This window comes from Ammodytes marinus (genome assembly GCF_949987685.1).
Source record: "Ammodytes marinus genome assembly, chromosome: 21".
Classification (NCBI taxonomy): domain Eukaryota; kingdom Metazoa; phylum Chordata; class Actinopteri; order Uranoscopiformes; family Ammodytidae; genus Ammodytes; species Ammodytes marinus.
The window spans coordinates 21039824-21061182 of NC_137225.1; the positions used below are offsets into that span (position 1 = coordinate 21039824).

At 38.7% G+C, this 21359-nt stretch overlaps 1 protein-coding gene across 4 annotated transcripts; it reads right to left on the minus strand.

Annotated features, from left to right (window-relative positions):
* Positions 1-2731: 2731 nt before the first annotated feature.
* Positions 2732-20653, minus strand: smpx (small muscle protein X-linked). 4 transcript variants are annotated; one of them, XM_080049927.1, is made up of 6 exons: positions 20610-20653; positions 20205-20320; positions 15193-15252; positions 8305-8394; positions 7541-7697; positions 2732-3612 (listed from the first exon to the last, which is right to left on the minus strand). In XM_080049927.1, the coding sequence occupies exons 3-5, from the start codon at positions 15226-15228 to the stop codon at positions 7548-7550; spliced, it is 276 nt and encodes a 91-aa protein (XP_079906053.1). In that variant the 5' UTR covers positions 15229-15252; positions 20205-20320; positions 20610-20653; the 3' UTR covers positions 2732-3612; positions 7541-7547. The 4 variants fall into 4 exon arrangements, with proteins under 4 accessions (XP_079906053.1, XP_079906050.1, XP_079906052.1 ...); XM_080049924.1 differs by having other exon boundaries at positions 7537-7697; XM_080049926.1 differs by lacking the exons at positions 20205-20320; positions 20610-20653 and adding an exon at positions 18914-19028 and having other exon boundaries at positions 7537-7697.
* Between the last annotated feature and the right edge of the window lie 706 nt (positions 20654-21359).

Here is a 21359-nt window from a genome sequence, read left to right on the forward strand (position 1 = left end):
CCAAAAGATAGAAGGCCAAGAGAGCAAGAAGACTCCTTTTAAGTGATGAAGGAGAAAGCACAGACAAAGAGAGGATTAGAAGTAAGCTAAAGCTATAGTGCATACACTTGTTCATATAAATGAATGTTGGTTACATTCAGGTCATTGCCAAACGAGATTGAGACAAAGTTTAATAAGCCTATCAGCTCCACAAAACTCTTTCTGTATAAGCGCCCAAGACATGTTTTAGTTAACCCTAACCCTAACCACTGCTAAGAAAAAACCTGGCAGGCAGCAGAAGGTTTGAAATCCATGCTTGTCACCGAAGACTTACCTCATGTAGATGCCCCAACAGTGTTGTTGTAATTACTAAGAATTCCTCATGGGGGTAACGGAAGGTTCTACGCAGCAGTGAGGTAGCGAGCAAGAGGCAGACACATTAGGAAAAAGCTGAGACTAGTGTGAGAGTGACAAGCCGCACTTAAAAACTGGATGAAAAGCGAGAAGCAGGGGATGAATGAAAGAAAGAAGAGTCGTGAGGAAAAGAGAGTAAAGAGTGTGTCCTTAGTCGAGGTCTCTCCATCTGTGTTTTTGTCCTGCTCTGTCTGCAGCGGGGGACATGTGACACCATTTGATAGCAAGGTTACGACCCCCCTTACAAACATCGCTCCCCCCACCCACTCCTTTTAATGCGGTCTGTCCCAAAGCCTGCTGTCTCTTTCTGTGATGTCCCAGCTCTGATGGCTGAGTGTTCTTTTGTCCGCTTGCCCTTTTCCTCTGCGTCCGGGAGGGAGTATCGCCCGCATTCATCCGTCCGGCATACATACACACACACACACACACACCAACTGCAGATACAACACACACACACACACACACACATCATGCACAGAGGGAGCTTGGCAGGGTTTAAGTGTCTATCCCCGCGGATGAACTCATTGGTGAATACAGCTGCTTTAGTCTGCGACCCAAGATTCCAGGGCACGGGTTGCCACGGCGCCTATCTGTGCCCTCATCGCCCTGGACACATAAATAGAAACACAGACACAGACTCGGTTGAGCCTTTTAGCGTGAGGTACATATCAAAGCCCCCCGGAGGAACTTTTGCCAAGATGTCAAAAGTGCAAGTGTCAATAGGGGTTGAAATAGCATTTTGGTATTGGAGTAAGCAGTGACCTTTTACGAGGCATTTAACCACGCAACGACCTGCATCGCTTCGGGATCATGCATGATTGATGTCACGTTATTATTTTTATGCGGAGTTAAAGGCGGGGGCGAGAGGGGGCGAGAAACAATAAAGAAAGGATTTGTTTTCAGTGTGAGGTTTCAAATTGTGCAAACGGGTTTACATTCATCTGATTAATGTTGAGCAACCGTGCAAGTGTGTGCTACTGTTGGTGTGATAGGCCTACACACAAACACATAGACACACACACACACACACACACACACACACACACACACACACACACACACACACACACACACACACACACACACACACACACATGCATATGCAAACAACATTCACTTTATCACACACTTACAAGCGTTTGCAGTGCGCTCTCTCTGCCTCTACAGCGTGCATTTTGTAGTGAGTTATTATCTCTGAGTAGATGCTGGCTCACGCTCCGGGATTAGTTTGTGTGTATGTGGGTGTGTATGTGTGGGTGTGTTTGTTGTTTTATGGAAGGGAAACACTAGTTTGAAAAACAATCGTACAAAAACAGCAGAATTTTTTTGTTGTCGCTTACTCTTTCCCACACAATGTCAAATCCTGGTTATTAAAACACCACCTGCTTTGTATTGCACTGTTGACCTGATAGAGGCTAAACTTAGCTACAGCTGCTGCGTGTGTGTGTTGTGTTGTGTTTGTATGTGTGCCTGGAAGGGACATGTGATGCGATGATGGATACGTGCTAGTTGTAATGGGGTTATCTTGGCTTGTGGTGAGTCTGATGCCATGTGTTTATTGATATGGAATTCCCTCTTGAAACGGTTGGATTTTAAGGTTTAGGTCAGGATCAAGGTGACTGCATGCACACATATGCCCCTGACTCCCACCTAAAACCTGTTAATACCCATCACATATGCACCTAATAATATAAAACTACAACAGCTGGAAATATTACTCTACACATGACAGTTTCCATCAAGGCAACCATGACGTTTTAATTGGCTTTTTCTTTGTTTTAACATAATTAACTTTTGCCTGGAAGGATTTTTTAAAATATATGTTTAATCAGTGCATGCATTATGTTCACTGTCAAACTCCTGACAGCCACAGGAGAAAAAAGGAAGCCTCTGCAAGGAAATTATCCTTTTTAAACATGTCATCTTAAAAAACATGACTTTTGCACCCTGTCGGTTTTATGCGGGGTGCCTGTGTAAGCTGATACAGCTGTCAACCTCAACAGCAAGATTGTGACATGTAAACAAAACGTCAGCCGACATTACAGGCTCTGTGAGGATGTATTTCAAAGCTAAAATGCTAATGTCAGCATGCTATCATGCGAAAAATGACAATTAAATGCTGATGTTTTGCAGGTATGTTTACACTAGTATTTTTCTTTAACACCATCAACATCAAATAATAATAATGATAATACAGTTTGGAAATGTTTTCATTTTTTAAAACCATCTTGATTTATTGCAATATTTTCCTGAAGATACCAGTTTATTTAACAATGAAACAACAAAAAACAAAATCCATTAAGAACATTCAGAAATGAATATTTTCATAGAAAGCATCAGTATAAATCAATAATTGGAGTTTGGACGGTCTGGGGAAGAAGTGTCTTAAAGCTATAGTGCGTAACTTTTGAATGTGAATGATTGTCGGTTACATTCAAGCCATATCCAAATGAGTTCACACAAAGTTGATTAAGCAAATATGTATTTCTCAGTATAGCATCATTTACAAGCTCAAAAAGCGCCCAATGTTTCAGTTGTTGATTTTACTGCTTCGAAAAAACCCGGATGTTCAGCAGAAGGAATACAATGCACTGAAGGCTTACCTCATGTAGATGCGCCAACAGTGGTGTTGTAATCATTCAGAAGTCCTCATTGGGGTAGCAGAAGTTACGCACTATAACTTTAACATTGGTCATCACAGGGATAGAAGGGGATCATGTTTTTTTTTTTTTTGTCGGATGGATTTCGTAAATTGATGTCAATTTTCAACACATGTCCTCAAAAACAAACTTATTTTGGAGTTTTAAAATAACCCCAACACAAAAAAACAAAGCAAAGAATATGCAGAAGATCATGCCGTTATTGCAATACAACTCACTTACTTCTAAAAAAAATTCCAAGTAAAGTGGAGTCTTATCTGCAGCAAAAAAAACCAAAAGAAAAATCCATAATCTTGCTTTACCTCGATCGTAGTTACTTTTTTTGTATAAATAATGACTTGGATTTGTCGACAAAATGATCTCAGCTGTTAAATAAATATAATTTTTCAACCTATTTCAGTACTGATGGATAGAGAGCTTCTTGGTGGCGGGACGTTGGCTTCACAGGTTTTCCCAACATGTCTTGAAATTCGATTGTACATTGCTAGTCATCGGTGGCAGTGGAGCAAGTCTGTGTCTATGAAGATTAACCGCCTTCCTCTGCGCCTGGCCGGGGATCCTGGGAGGGAAAATACAGATAATGAAATTGTGAGGGATTTTCACCATCCGTTTATCAGAGGTCTACGAGCTGCCAAACCCTTAGATATGGCTGGAAAGTGAAGGCCGAGTCACTGTGTTCACCATTAAAGCCCCTGGTAACCTGGTCTGAAATTGTAAAAATCTATGTATGATATCACAGTTGGGTGTCTCAATAAGCTTTCACAACAATCTGATTGCAAAAAAATGTCGATACATATTATAAAATATAGTATAAAAAAAGTCTCTATGGCAACAGTCATTGTTTTTATTGAACTTTCTTGCAGAGAACTGCCATGATTGGTACAAAATACTTATTGTGTCATGAGAAACCAGAGTATAGCCCACCTTATCTAAACTTAATTTCTGTGAAGTGGATCCAACATAAATGACAATGTGTTTCATTTGGATTAATAAATATGCCTCACTCTTTTCAGATGCTTATTAACATGAAACTAACTCACCAACTAAACATAGTTGGAATGATTTTGTGGATTTGGGTTTGCAGGGCTAATAAATCTAAGATGTGGTTGATCTATATCACCTGCTTTCTATCTGTGCTTATCTCTCTCTCTCTCTCTCTCTCTCTCTCTCTCTCTCTCTCTCTCTCTTGACCTTTTTCTATTCTCACCTTTTCTACTCATTTCCATCCCACATACTTGAGTTTCCGTCATACAAACACTCCTCGGATTACATTGCAGGTCTCAGGTGTCAAGTTAGACGTCAATGCATGAAGGCTTGCCATTAGTTATTATCGTTTAAACCTTCCCAACAGAAAACAAACAGTTTTTCTAATAGTTTTAATACTCTGTTGTCAGCGTGTTCCAAAAAAAAATGTTCTGGTGTTGTGGGCAACTTTGTTTAACAGTGCATTGGAATGTGGGTCAAAGACGGTCCATGAGCAGTTCACTCAGAAATCAGGTGGATGTAGTTTCAGTTGAGTCATTTTGACACCCAGTGTAATCGCACACTGCTCAGAATCAGTATGTACTGTCATTTGTCCTGCTGAGTAAGTCACACAGATTTTGTAAAACACACACACCTCCTTGTACTTCTATATTTGTGAGGACACTCGTTGACATAATGCAATCCCTAGCCCCTAACCTTAACATCAAATATGAATGCCTAAAACTAACCCTTACACTAACACTAACACTAACCTAAACCTTATTTTAACATGAACCTTAAAACCTAGGCCTTAAAACAGGCCTTTTAAGAAGTGATGACCAGGCAAAATGTCCTCACTTACCAAACATGTCCTCACTCCGATGTTTAAAAGCTTAAATTAGTCCACAAAAAGACTCATTAACAAGTACACACACACACACACACACACACACACACACACACACACACACACACACACACACACACACACACACACACACACACAGGTATAAATATAGAGCCGGAGTCAGCCCCTCCAGCCCACACACTGAGGCATCAACAACACATGCCGCTGGACCAAAACAAAAACTCCAGCAGCCCACACTGACCCCTTGTGGTGACTTTCCTCCACTACATGTAATACATGTGGCATCTATCTGCTATCTTCCAGGATCTCAGTGTTTACCACACTGATTTAAGGTGAGGCACGGGCAAGCAATGGTCAATTTTGAGTCTTTTGGCTATTTCAGGTGTTGATTTTACTAAACGTTATCCGTTTGTATCTGTATATTCCTCCAATACAAACATCTTTAACAGCCAATATCTCAACATTTGTTTTCTTCAATACTCAACTTTTAAAGCACTTATATCAACTCAGTTTCCCATAATCATTCCCTAAATGTATACATAATTAGTAAAATGTTCCCATTTTGCATATGTATGCAAAGTTTCATGATGATAGCTACAAGTTAAACATGTTACCCTATTCACCTGCAGTGTCTCACAGTAAAAATTCAATAACATTGACTATATAGTGTTCTTTTTGTTTGTTGATTTAAAAAGTTTTTCCTTGTACGTTTAACTTGACTTTGACCCTGTTTCTCTTCAGACTTGCTGACCAGATGCTATGAACTGCTAAATGTGTTAGTTTGTCTCTGGCCAGTGAATAGCTCTGTCCAGCTGGGGTTAATCCAGTTTGCATGTCCTCCCAGTGTCACAGTCATTTCCTCTTCCAGTCTAACCACGCGCGGATTAGGTAAAGAAGTGGGTGTAGAAATTGGGTGTAGACGTGGACTGATAATCTGGTGATTGCATTGTGTGCGGCTGTAAGAGGACTTTATAATTAGGTGACGAACAGACATACTTGTACCTGAGAATTTACATTTTCTGATACGTTATATTTCTTTACTACATTTCAGAGGGAGATATTGCAAAACAATATCATTGTAAATAGAATAAATGTTAATGTAAATGATACTTTCGGGGTATATTTTCTCAAACTAACTTTTTACTCATTTTCAATACAGGAAGCATTAATACTTTGACTTCAGTAAAGGAGCTAAATAATTATTTCACCATTTCTCCAAAAGCGTATCCATGTGTATACTGTGTGTAGACCTGTATTTGTACAGTAACATCAATATTTAGTTTTCAGACTGAATGACTGGATTTGCATCATTCACAAAGGCCCGGTGACTCAGTTGGTAAACCCATCTTTGTGCTTTGTCGCTGTAGTTTGGTTCTAATTTGCATTTGTCTCTTTGGACCCTTTAAGCCTGAATACGTCGGCCTCAAAAGAGCTGCATCCAACAAAGTTATCAAGAAGCTTCAGTGGAACATTTGGTGTTACCAAGTAATGATGACAATGGATAGACTATTCACCTGTTGATTAGACACACGTGTGCGGTTGAATACAATAGCATACACAGTAGCCCCTCAGTGATTCCTTCAAGGTTGAAATGTGCAGGCTTTTCTGTCTGTTTTAAAACTTTAGGAAGAAAATTATCATCTAAAATAAATGAAAAAAATTATTTAAATTCTTCACATTTGAAGCTAGTTTATTTAACACTAGTTAAATAAACACTAGTTATGTTAAATGTCGTTAACAGCTCATACAACTGACTTAGCATTTGTTTTTTTATATAATTTCAACACTTTCTGACCTTTTCTACCTTTATTAGCATTGTTTTAACATATGATTGATTCTTTACTGACACCATTTTTCAAAAGACCACCACAGAAAGTGGCACATTTCTTAGACTCCTGTTCTGAATTGTGCTGTATAAATAAACTTGCCATGCCTTGCGTGCCTAGTTGTAAAATGCGGTTAAATACAACGTCTGCTCTGGTTTTGCAAATGACTACTCATGCACCTGGAAATTACTACTCATGCACAATAAAATACCTTGACGTTTTATTGGTTAGGTTTTTATTTGAAATCGATATAGTTAAATACTGGGCTTTCAAATAATGTTGTCCATTGTTCATTCCCCTTTCACTATAATTGGAGTGTAGTTACAGGGTTTAGAATTGATTACTATAAAGTTGTTGTTTTTAGTGCGACATTAATTGGATGTTGGCTTTTTGGATTTGTCATGAGTTTTTAAATGACATATAGGCCAAGTCTGTTAATACTTTGTAGTGAATAAATATGTTTTGGGTAATAAAAAAAGGACTTATAGCACAATATAGTTGTTCCCTGTACTTCTTCCCTTTGCATTATGTGCAAATTATATAATGCATTACTGAATACTTGTTCTGTGGCATTAGCCCTCACAACCTCTCTTGGCGAGAATTTGGATAAAATGCTTTATGGTCGCTTTTCATCAAAAGTCCAGTTTGTAGTCAAGAGAAGGTGTTCCAGACTTTCAACGTATAACTTTAATAAGGTCAGATTAATGAAAAATAAATAAACATTTCAATTATTAAAATGTTTCAGATGTTGTTCTTACTTTTACTTAAACAGTCGGGTCTGTGGTATCCCTTAAGAATATGGAAGATATATGGAAGATGTGCTCACCTACGTGTTGGTTATTCCTTGGTGACATATCGTAGTTCACTCTTGACATTCTGCAGTTCTGATAGGTTAACCGCCGGCCCGGGTAGTTTCACCGCCCCTGGCAACGCCTTCTTCTCCTCTGGCGTCTGGGCCGCAGCGCATGGCGGCTCTGGTAAAGGGGCCTGAGAGGGAAAACAATCCCCTTTATACAGAAGTAAATATGTGGACTGTGCTAACTTCACTACAAGTTGCAAGATTAATGTGGAAAAAAAGTAATGTAAAAATTACTTTGTGCATATTACTAGCATAGCTAAGCAGAATAGCTGCAACCACCACTTCAGGTCCTGAACATGTAATGGTTTAAGTTTTTAAAATTATTTTATAGAGTTTTGAAGAATAGACACAACATGAACAAAGTGAAAGACACTACAGTTGAGGATATGTGCTTATTGTTTCCATGCAAAACACCTGCAAGTACAATGTTGGCTTTCACTTTCTTGCATGTGTGTGTGTGTCTTACTGAAGTGACTTTTGGGGACATAAAATACTTAAAACCAAGTGATTTGGGACGCCTTGTGCAACTGGGTACATTAGCCGAGTCCCCTTTTTGTAAAATACTGACTTTTGGGTCAATGGTTAAGGTTTGGGTTATAGGTTATCTTTGTTGAGAATAGGCAAGTACTGATTATAGAGTTTATTATAAAGAGATTATTATAAAGTCCCCGAAAGTTACCGAAGTATGTCTGTGCGTGTGGGTGTGTGTGTGTGTGTGTGTGTGTTTTGTCTTACCTCTTCTGTGTGTTCTGCTGTCTCCTCTCTCCTCTTGACAGGATGCCCCGCCCCTGGACGCAGACCTCCCATCGGGATGTTCAAATTAGCCTGACGGACAGCAAGGAACAGCCAATGAGATACCTTCAAAACTTAAACAAACAAAACATGTTCTGTGTGTGTGTGTGTGTGTGTGTGTGTGTGTGTGTGTGTGTGTGTGTGTGTGTGTGTGTGTGTGTAAGGGTGCGTCTGTGTGTACTCCTTCTGTTTCCTCGAAACCTCTTGTTTTGATTATGACCAGGAGGTACTTCCTGGTTATCATCATGTCCATAAAAGAGCAATGTTTCTTTATGTAAATTGTGGCACACACACACACACACACACACACACACATACACACACACACACACACACACACACACACACACACACACACACACACACACACACACACACACACAGACCTGCTTGATGTTCTACTGCTGCCTGCTCCTTGACGTCCTGTCCTTTGGATTTGATGTGTTTTGCATTGTACTGTAATGTATTGTATACATGCTCATATTGTAAAGCTGTACAGAAAGGGAGTTTGGTGTGTATGTGTGTGTGTGTGTGTGTGTGTGTGTGTGTGTGTGTGTGTTATTGGAAGAAATCGCCTCATTTTGCAGCCTGTTTGCTCAAAGTTGTGTCCCTGTAATGTTGCTTTGGCTGGGACTGTTTACCGTCTTATGCTTAGCGTGCTGTTAGCAATCATCTTCTGACATTCCACCAAAGATTATAGGAAAGTCACCCTAAAATGTGAAATTCAATCATATGTATGTAATTATTTATCATAGGAAAAATACTTATTTTGCTTATATAAATGTTTATTTAAATGTTTTAATTTTATTTTTAAGGCTAGCGGTTTCAGCTTACTTACAGTTTGTATGCTAAGCTAAACAACAAGCTACATTACTAAAAGGACATACCAGTGTGTCTTTGCAAGTCTTAGCTCTTCAATGGGGCACCCACGAAGTGTAGCATTGCACTGTTGGCGGACTCACAACAAGACTGATAGATCTAAAATAAGATCATCCAAACTGATAGAGTGGAGGCCAAGATATCCTGACTTTTATAGTCTCTAGTTTTGATCAAGCTCCAACAAATTCTGGATTCAACAGTTTAAAATTCAGAGTTGATTAGCGGACGATAATGTGTCTTTGGCAAACATTTTTTTGCATTTCTCGATGGACACCTGTGAGAGTCTGACTTGAATGGAAACCAATGATCGTATAGTGATGATGTAATGACTTTCTTCTGACTGTAAACAGAGGCAGGCTAACGCTACACTTGACTTCCAGTGTTTGAGCTAAGCTAACCTGGATGAGCGGCCATTGCCCATTTCTTCATCAGAAATGCACGCACAGTTAAAGGAACGGTTTCTTTTGCCTTTTCTTGATGCAAAGTGTGAGGCAAAAGGCTAAACAATAAAAAAAAAATAAACTATTTCTTCAAATGTCTGCTATGTGAATAATATGTGCTTTTTGTTGTACGGCACACAAGTGTTTTGTATCCAAACATCTGCACTAATGCCTAAATATTTACTCAATACCATCTAATTATTTTTTACTACTAATGCAAACGAATGACTAAACTCTGCCTTCCTACCATAGACAGATGTTAGTGAAGGATGTGTATTATAGAGAAGTACATACTGGACTTTGGGAATCATGCTGGAAGATGTTGTTTGTGGGGCTGCACCAGCTGTTCCAAGAAATTGAATTGGGTTTTTTTTTAATGCTTGCTCTCTGAAGCTGTAAAAAGATGCTGTGGCCGTAAATTCGGGAGGAGGCTGAGATGGAACCACAGAGCGTGTTGATTAATCCTACAAAGTTAACGGGAGTTTTGAACGACGGTTTTGACAGAGTAGTATTTTATTTTGAAAAGTGAACTGAGCCTTTAAAGCTTCTGTGAAAGCGAAGGGAATGTCTAGCTAAGGATGGAAGACCAATAACTTTGGGGCCGGCAGGATTTGTGTTGCAATCAGCCACTGCAAGATTTCTCCCTTGTGTTGAAAAGCCCTCCCCCTTTTTTAGTGTCTTCAGCAAGAAATTAAAGGTGCACTATGCAGTTTCAAGGGAAGGGGTAATTTGTTTACAATTTGAGAGCCCGCAGTTAGTTTACAAAACATGTGTACTCTACATGTACTTCTTAGTATTGAAAAATGCTGTCTTCATAAATGAAAATAAAATGAGTGTAAGGGACCTGGAACAAGAATATGTCCGTAAACAAAACTGCGGGCCCAGCCTCTTGTCGCCAGAAGACAAATAAGCCTAATTGTTCTATACAGGCCATTTATTTTGTATGTCTTCCGTTAATGTATTTGCAAAATGAAGAAAACAAAACAAATGGCAGACATTAGGATTATTTGCTTTTTTTAGGGTTAAATATATGCTATTGCTGCATGGTACATTTTAATCTGATGGTCACAAAAGCATGTGCTGTGTAAAACGTAAATCAAAAACACCATACAAATGATTTAAACAATTTAATATGGTTTACATTTGACTTTCAACATCCCCCTAAATCTTGGATTTTGCAGCTACTACTATTAAACACATACTGATTGATTTTAAATTAAGTAACTTTTTATTGTCCCCCTTATGAAAACTTGCTGTGGCCTCCAGTGCTGCTGTCACATTAAAGGCCTTCACAATAGAAATCAATCCACATAAACAACATGAGCATACACATCAAAACCAAAGATCACATATTTTCATATTCAAGGGATGAAATGGAAGATAAAGGTGCTCTATGTATTTTTGGGTGGGTCGGAAAAGGGAACTTATTCTAAGATATATTCTCTTAATAAACAAACTTTCCTCATAGGAAAATGTTATCACTAGAACACTGTTTGAAGTTAGGAAGGGACCTGCAAATGTACTGTTTCACTGTTGTTTACAGTGACAGGACCCACAGTTTTCTTTACATACTGTATGTTACTATTTATAACATATTGTATATATGGTGTAAATATTTCCCCATGTGCCTGAAATGCAGTGAAAAACTGGTCAGACCTCCCGATGGTGTGAGACCTCGGTCTGGTCTATGTAGTATGTCCGGCATGTTACATGCAGCTAATGGAATTTTTTTTTTACTTATATCTGGCTGGTCATGTCAACACGAAGACAATGCTGTCAAAGACACAAAAATGTATGTTTGGAGTTTAAACGTGTTTGTAGACTCGTACCCTGTCTACTTTATAAGAATGTAGAAGAACTACAAAAGGTACACCTGTTTTCTGTTTTACCTGAGGGGTCCAAATAATTTTCACAATTGATAGAACACCCAGACAAAAGTAGCGGAACGACTGAGGTAAAATAATCCAGCCAAAACTGTACAACAATATATTTAAATTCTTATTATCTGATATGGAGACACCTGAATTCATCAAATAAAGAATTGTACTGTTACTCAAATAAAATAAAAGCTATTCCAGACTGGAATATTTTAAACTTTCTACAATTTCTCGGAGAACAAATGTATATTTGTTTTGAGATTAACACATCCCGAACCTCGGCCACAACTATGTGGGAAGCCTACAAGGCATTTATAAGGCGTCAAATTATAGATTTAGAAGTTCCCTGGCCAACCTCCATTCCCCCTCAGCTCAGTTATGTGGTACCCAGTCCACCTGCCCTAGGTTAAGGTGGGGGAGTACATCATGTTATGTTGTTTTAAAGGCATATAGGTAATCTCCGGCGAACACTTGGCGAATGTTTGTTTCTGTTTATACCAACCGCGTTAATATTTGACTCTCAGAGCCAGTGCCACACTTGGCCCATTCCGAGAAATGTCAAACGCAATCATAAACAGCGGATGGCCTTGGTATGTCATTTTGTGAAGTGTTTATCTATCTGCCGAACTAAACACCAACAACAAGTGTTTCTTGGAATTATTTTAACTATTAAAGACATTTTTATTTTCAAGACCATACTTGATATAACACCGATTGAAATAACACAACATTTGGACCTGAACTCGTTAAATAGTTATATTTAATAATGGTCACATGTTTTATTATAGAACAATCATTTTAACATTGTTTTTGTAACAATTATTTTAATTCTCTTTCATTAGAAAAAATATCTCAGATTTAACAGTTGAACATATTTACAGTGAACATATTGTCATTGATCTAATCTATCAGGGCAAAAAAACAAAAAAATCACTCAAAAACAAGGTCCAGGTAAAATGTACAACTAATCGTGATATTGACTTGAGTTAAAAAACAAGCTTTTCAGAAGCTTATTGCTTGATCAATGAAACTGTGCTTGTTTGTATTGAAAACTCAAACAATTTAGTAAGTATAAAAAAAGCCTTTGAGACTCAGCCTTAATTAAAATATCCAACTATAAAGAATGATGTGTAAAGTCCTGCACCATTTCAGTCTAAGCTTGTACCAGAATTTCTTTACAACCTTGTTGTGATAGCTACCTGCGCTACCTGCTGAGCCAGAGCCTACAGACAGTGATTGGAAAACACTCAGTTGGAAAACCCAGTTATTCTCACTTTGCAGCTCCAACCTGGAGTACCTGCACAACAGTCTAAAGGGGACCTCATGTGTATCCCTAGTGCAATTTAGAACTGGTAGCTTGAGAGGTCCAGTTCACCAGCTCAGTTTTAAGTGTTTTCTATTTTGCTTCCATAACACATATTTCATTAAAGTATAATAAAAGGTCCACAATGCTCATTTAGTTGTATATTTGAATACATCTTTCCATTTGCATCTGTACATTATAGATTATTCTATGTATATTTAGTTGTTTTCTCTGAACCAAAAATCCCTAACTTCTAAAGCACTTACATCATGATAGCTTTTCAAAATCATAGCACTATTCTTAAGATTATTACTGAATGACTAAATGTCTGATTTATGATACATTTTCTTCTGGAAAACATGCAGAAAATACATTTTTAAGACCTGTACATAATATTTTTTTATTTATAAAATGAAAAAAGACTGTATCAAAAAATCCGTTCGACAAAAACTTTGGATATGTTGTAAAGAGTAAAATCAAGATTTTAACTCTGGCAACTTCTGGATTTTTGGTTTTTAAAGAAATGAAAATGTACATTTAATTATGTAGATATAGTCTAATTGCCAATTTATTGAAAGATTTCTTAGAAAATTGTATCACAAACAATTGTTGTTTTAATGTAAAAAATTAACTTTCAGAGTTTCATGATGATATCTATAAGTTAACGTTTTTTACCCAATCACAGGAAGTGTCTTGCCTTTACCATAAATATTAAGGCATTTTATGGGGGCCTTGGTAGCTTGTCCCAATGGTAAGTCTGCCTCTGATCACACAAAGACATATCGTCTGAGGGAACAAAATGCTGAAATAAGTGAAACTTCAGTGAAAAATGAACACACCCTTTGTCTAAGTCCTTATAAAGCGCAGAGTGAACTCACAGCCGTCACTCTTGGAGGAACCTCGAGAAAGGTATGTGAACACACGTTGTTTATTCCTTAAAAGTCATTTTTTTGCATATTGCCAAATTTGCATATTTATTTAAACATTTCTGAAGAAGTTGTAATACAAATAATAATAGTTATAATGTCTAGCAAAGCACTAGCAGTTTACTTGAATAACATACTTAAAGGGACTCTTTACTTCATCATTAAAAGGCAACTATGGTCCTTTTTACTCAATATTTTTATTGGTGAATTGAGGGCATGGAAATAAAACCACCAGAGAGAAAAAATAATGCTTATACACAAGATGGAATTTAACAGTCAAAAACAGAAAAAGGAACAAAAAAATACTGAGTTTTGTATAAAGCACATCAATGAGTTGTTTCTTCTTTGAAAAGAGTCAAAAGGTGCACCCGTGAATCATTTTGATGCAAACATACAAACATTATATTTTATTTATTTAAGAGTTTTGTTCTGATATAGTATTGGGCACTGATTGAGATGTAATTAAGAACCGTATATGTTTCTTTACTGTATTGTGTTTTGAAAACCCTGCATCCACCTGTCCCATGGTTAGACATGACAACGAGAAGTGCACAATAAAAAGAAGGGAGACCATGGAAGGAAGAAAACCCCCTCTCTGACATGCGAGCACACAGCCATTCGCAACAGAAATGCAGACACACACTTCAAAACTTAAACACAAAACACTCAGTGTAACAGGCGATTCCTCATCCTCTGCTCTATAACACTGGACTAACAAAAGCCTCAATACTCTATATGCACACAGTCTGACCTCTGTATTTGCCTTCACCAATAAATACTTAAATGTGGAAACACTTGTCATCTGGAGTTATTATCACATTTAGTTGAAGCGTGTATCCAATCATAACCTGGGTGTACTTTGCATGTGCATAGTTGTTTGTGAAAATCCTCACTTTTGGATTTTTGTCTATTTTGCTTCCATTACATGTCTTCTTTTATAAAGGTCATAAAAGGTCAACACAAATCATTTGGATGTTTATTTACTGTACTTATGCCTGTCTGCATCTATGTATTTCTCCTATACATTCGTCTTTAACATCGTCCATTATCTTGAAATTCGTTTTTGTCAATATTCTGACCCAAACAAATCAACTTCTTGAGTGCTTACATTAACTACAATGTCCATTATCATTCTTAGACAGAAGGATTTCTTCATATGGTGTTAGTTGTCTGATTTATGATACATGTTGCTCTCAAAAACATGCCGAAAATGCATTTCTAAGACCTGTACATATAGTATTTTTTCATTTATATATTAGAATGAAGAAAGGCTGTATCCCAAATCTGTTCTGTTAACACGTTGGACACGTTTCATGGAGATATATTAAGTTAAAAATGTCTTAACCCTATAAAGTGACAGTTCCATGCAGTGCAAACATCACACTTTAGAGATCAAAATATTTTACCTGAAGGGCCTTAACGTTGGTGGAAGGTTTGGACATAATCCCTCCAGTTAGTCCACTGACCTGAAGGAAACACAGGTCACTGACATTAAAACAGTGTGTATGTGTGTGTGTGTGTGTGTGTGTGTGTGTGTGTGTGCATGTGTGTGTGTGTGTGTGTGTGTGTGTGTGTGTGTGTGTGTGTGTGTGTGTGTGTGTGTGTGTGTGTGTGTGTGTGAATGTTGGGGTCAATGGGACTCAAGGCCCGGGATAGCATTTCCGTTGCTTAGCGACTCATACAGACCGGGGCAGGTAGAGGAACTGTTCTCTGAATCATTGATGAGGGGGAGAGAGACAGAGGGAAATGTCAAAATAAAAGTGTCAGCTTGTGTGTGTGTGTGTGTGTGTGTGTGTGTGTGTGTGTGTGTGTGTGTGTGTGTGTGTGTGTGTGTGCGCGAGCGAGAGGAACTTTGCAATGGGCCAGGTGTAGTTTTTTTTTGTTGCAATGTAGACCTGTATGCATTTCACCTAAGCTTTACTCTTCCAGGCTCTAAATTGGGTTATTGATTCAATTGTAATCTCAACAAACAACATACACTGCATGCTGTAATCAAATAGTATGTATATTCTTATTCAAGAGTAACTAAGTGCCAAAAACCAGTTCTTTCAACTTGCAGCCAATTTATATGGGAATTTAGTCTTGTTTGTTGATTGTTCCAGGCCAAATTATAATCACTTTACAAACTGCCTGAAGCACATTCATTCCCAATGAGGACGGAACACACATGTATACGTTTTTTTACAGGCTCAGTCAAAATGAAGAAAATAACATCTTGTACATTTAGTTTAGGTCTTGTTTTCGATAAGATAGACATCAAGCATGTCTCCCAAAGAAAGAAATATCTAAACATACGTTTTAAAAGAAACACAGCCTGTTACACTGAGTTAACTCTATATAGGGAGCAGTGGAGTTTGATATCAGACACTTATCACTGATAGACACAGTATTGTCACATGACTGTAATTTGACTGGTGAGGACTCTGACTGTATGCACAGTGCATGCAGCTGTAACATGATATCCCCTTTTACTAGATTCTTGTTATAAAATGACACACTGGGAAACAGTAAAAAGTCAGCCAGCCCAGAGATGGTAACCAACTCATCGAGCTAATATTAGCTTAGTTAACCATTTAGCTGTGGTTGATGATAAATACAATAATGTTATTCGTTTCAGAAATGACAGCGCATTTCAAATGGTAAATAAAATAAAGAGTAGCCTACATAATGTATGGGCAATTGGCTGTGCAATTAGGCTTGACAGGCGAAACAGAGCCATGGCAGCTGACATATCAAATGGTCAGTTGCTGTAAAATACATAGGCTATCTATCTTAACCCTACACACCTATATTAATCCATCAGGGTGTCCCCCTCATTTGTTATTTTCTACCTTATCCCTCCCTTTTGCAAAGTGGTTCTTTACGTCTAAGTTTCCATTGCCCATGTATCTCCTATGTATCTCTTATTTATCTTATCTACAAGTGGCTCAGAGCAAAGACACACAGTCCCAGGCCCTCTGGCTGCTGCTAATGCTGCCGCTGCGTTTGATGGCAGCGCTTAGAAACCGTTTCCAGGGCGCTGTTTGAGCAACAACATACAATGAGAGACCTGCTGCCCTTGACAGAAGAGCAGAGGCCTGGACACCCCCAAAAATACACAGACACAGACACACACAGACACACAGACACACACACACACACACACACACACACACACACACACACACACACACACACACACACACGCTCATGCTTACACAACGGGATATTTATGTTAGCAATGAGTAGCAGCTGCCCTTTGACGCCACGCTGCTAAGCCAGACAAGCCCTTTCTGCTTTCACACATATGTACACACTCTCCCTCACACACACAAAAACACACACACACACGCACACACACACACACACACACACACACACGCGTGCGCACATGCACACACACACACACACACACACACTCCTAAAAACAGGTTCATCTATTTGTGATACTACTAAATTATTCAAATCTTCAAACATTGAAACCATTTAAACCTCTGTATAGTTGCCATACAAAAGGGATCTATGAGATAGAGCATGTGTGTGTCTGGGTGTGCAGTTGAGTGTGAGTCCGCCAGTGTGACCACTGACTTTATGACTGCACTTCTGGAATAGCCTATCACCAAGAGTTTATGTAGCTGCAGTTGCATGTAAAGTAGCATAAATAGCCTACATTTGTTTGTGGTAGGTGATCATATGTTTTCAGAACTAGCCAACAGCAAGGCTCTCTGGGTGGTGAGGTCAGTCTGGATGTAATGAAAAGTTGTTCATGCTTAAATAGAGTGTATTAGGAGGATACACCCCTTGAGATGAATCATCTCCAGGGGGTCCACACATTCATGCTCCTCTGTGGATGAAGCCTGCTGACTTTGGTGATCCCCTGAACTTACTTATGCATGGCGCCACCACAAGGTTGACATTTATAGTTCAGAGTTTGAACTCTTGACAATCATTTGAATGGATTACTACTATTCAACACATATATTTGTGTTCTCTAGTCTAGAGGATACATTCTTTGGTGATCTTCACCTTACTCTGCTTTATGACCAGATATCTGCTAAACTAATAACACTCCCAGCCTCACCTGCGACTTTTGGTTTTGGTTAGCGCCCTAACAGGCTAAACTAGGATGTCATGCCATAAGTCCAACAGTCAGATCATGTGACAGCTCAATTGTCCAACATTTTTCTCACTGGACCAAAAGGTAATTGGTCCAACAGTTCATAATCCCGAAAACATTTGTATTTTTGTGATAAGAGAGGGAGAGAGAGAGAGAGAGAGAGAGAGAGAGAGAGAGAGAGAGAGAGAGAGATAGGGAGAGAGAGAGACAGACGTGTGGTTGTTCAACAAAACCCTCTATATTAGCTTTGATAAAAGCCACGTTGGTGCTCTGTTAAAAAATAAATAAATAATATTATTCTTTTTTAAAAGCAATATATCAACATTTTGGGAAGCTTATTCCAACCCTAACCCTAAACATGATGTAATAACCAGCAGGTAGCTATCTTAGCGTAGCTGAGCTTAGCTTAGCTAAGAAGACTGGAATAAGGGGGAAACAGCAAGCTTTGCCCTGTCTGAAGGTGACAAATTTGGACCAATCAAACATTTGGACTAACCACTAATTAACACGTTTTATCCCCTCTGTTGATTCTGTTAAAGCAAGTTCTGGTTTTACAAAGTCTATGTTGCCACACTGTTTCTTGGCCCAGAGCTAAGCTAATCATCTTCTGGCTTTAGCTTCATAGTTAAATATTTGGCATTCTTCTTTTCCAAAATGTATGTTCCTTTAAATATTGAGGAACCATTGAGGTCGAAGACAGAGAAAGGAACATGAAAGTAAACAAATTGGTTTTGATGATTGGATGTGTTGACAATCAGAAAAAAGCGCTACCTTTTAGGAATAAGTTACTTTTTTTGCACGGATAGGGCCAAATCAATGCTTAGTTTTGTCAAAACAAATGAAGATAATGAGGTCAACATAATGGATCCATTGCTAAACATTGATTGTTCTTTAATTACCTTACTGACTGTTTCTTAAAAAAACTAGGCCTACAAATAGTTGAATGAATATTACAACAATGGCCTCCACGCACTTGACAGTCAGACACACACACACACACACGCACAGAAATAAATATGATGTCGCCTTACTTACTTGCTGGTGACCCAATACCGTATCAGTCAAATGCAGGATTGTGTACTCGCCTAAACTTCTCTCGCTTGTTCACTCACACTTTTTGTCCATCTCTTACAGACTTGTTTCTATCTCTCCATCTCTTTCTATTTCTATTTTATTTTTCTCTCCTCTCTCTCTCTCTTTCTCTCTCTCCCTGCCTGTTAAGTGGTGGTAGGATTCTTCTCATATCTGGGATTTGTTCTCACTATAAATAGAAGAGAGATACACAGAAGGGACCTGCTTTCTATCCACACACACACTCGAATGGACACATGGGCGCACACAGTGACCAACCAAAACATTGTCAAACAGAAGCAACGGGCACTTGGAACTCTTTAATTTGAGCCTGTTTTTAAGGTTTGGAACTAGAATTACTGAAGGATGTTCTGAAGACAAGACTTAACTTCATTCAGAGAATTGAACATCAATCACTGAAACTACTAACCAACAGCTACTATGATAGTCAAAATGTTTTCATTAGCAAGTATGGTCTTTTTCGAATATCTTTTTGAGTTTTTTTTTTATTTAAAAAAGAAATGCATTTCCTGCAGAAAATGCATGAGAATTCTGATATCTGACATGCACAGCAAAACAATGCTGAAAGTGCCAGAAAAATAAACGTGAGACTTATAACTTGCTTGCCATTTTTAAAAGTTCAAATCCCCTTCCCTGCACTGTTGAAAAACCTGGAATCCGAAATGCAATACCGGCAAAATTGAAAGTTTTGAAAAGTTGAAAAGAATTTAAATAATAATTTAACGATTGAATAGTAGTATAAAAACATTGCTAAAAAAGACTCAGCGTTCATACTTATTACAGTAAAATGTTCACAGTATAGGGAATTTAAATGCAAGACCGACCTTCATTCAAAAATGTGAATTAAACTAAACTGTCTAATCATATGGAAGTAACACATGTTTATAATGAGGACGAATTGTGGTCATAATGTAGTGCATCATCTTCATACTCTGACACTTGAGTCTTCAAAACACTCCTTCTAATTAGAGACTAAAATGGCACTGCCCTATTTCTGCTCTGACACTCATTCAGACGTGCACACACACACACACACACACACACACACACACACACACATACACACACACATATAAGTGGTTATGCCTGTATATCTACATTTACACATTGATGCACAGCCACAGTCCCCATAGGGAGTGATCAGAGAGTTAAAGGTGTGTGAGTGTGTGTGTGTGTGTGTGTGTGTGTGTGTGTGTGTGTGTGTGTGTGTGTGTGTGTGTGCTTTCTTACCTCCTGCCGTGCGTGGCTGCTTTGCCCTGCCTGCTCTCTCTCTGAGGTCCTCTCCGGCTACCTGACCTGTTTCCACTCGCCCTGATTGGCTTAGAGACGCACAGAAACCCCTCCCACTTTGGAACATGAGCCAAGATGAAAGAAGCAGAATGAGTTTTCAGCTGGTGTTTCTGTGTGTGTGTGTGTGTGTGTGTGTGTGTGTGTGTGTGTGTGTGTGTTAGTGTGTGTGTGCTTTTGGATATAGATGTTCTCATACCAGATTCTAAAGACTATATCTAAAATCCCTTCGGAGTGTGTGTGCGTGTGTGTGTGTGTGTGTGTGTGTGTGTGTGTGTGTGTGTGTGTGTGTGTGTGTGTGTGTGTGTGTGTGTGTGTGTGTGTGAGTGTGTATTTGTTTCCTCTTACCTTTCTCTCAGAACTTTTCCCCGTCCACCTTCATGGCATCAAAGCCACAATGATCCTGTTCAGTCTCACCTGTGAAGCTAATCTGCTGTGCCCGGGGTAGTAAAATGCGTTTTATATATTCATGTTATGCAAATACAGCCCACACACACACACACACACACACACAGAAACGCACACACACAAACGCACGCACGCACGCACGCACACACACACACACACACACACACACACACACACACACACACACACACACACACACACACACACACAAACGCACACTCACAAACGCACGCACACACACACACACACACACACACACACACACACACACACACACACACACACACACACACACACACACACACACACACACACACACACATACATACATACACACTGTTCTCACCTGTTGGCAGGGACAGCACTTACCTACCTATTACAGATTACTTTCACCACTATACCTTAACAACATGCTATCTGTGAATGTCACTCTTTTTATACTGGGTAAAGCTGAAGTTTTGCAGTAAGCTAGGCCAAACTTTATTAAAAAAATGACCAAATAAACAATCCCTCATTAATAAATAGGGATTGTTTTCAAGATTCAACATGATTCAAGTCTGTTTATTTGTCATATGCACAACAATTCCAGCAGCTTTTATCGACAATAAATGTCTTGAGTCTCAGGCTCCCTTCAACAGTACAATATAAAAGGTGAAAATGTATAGGAGAAAGCCACCTGAGACCTATATA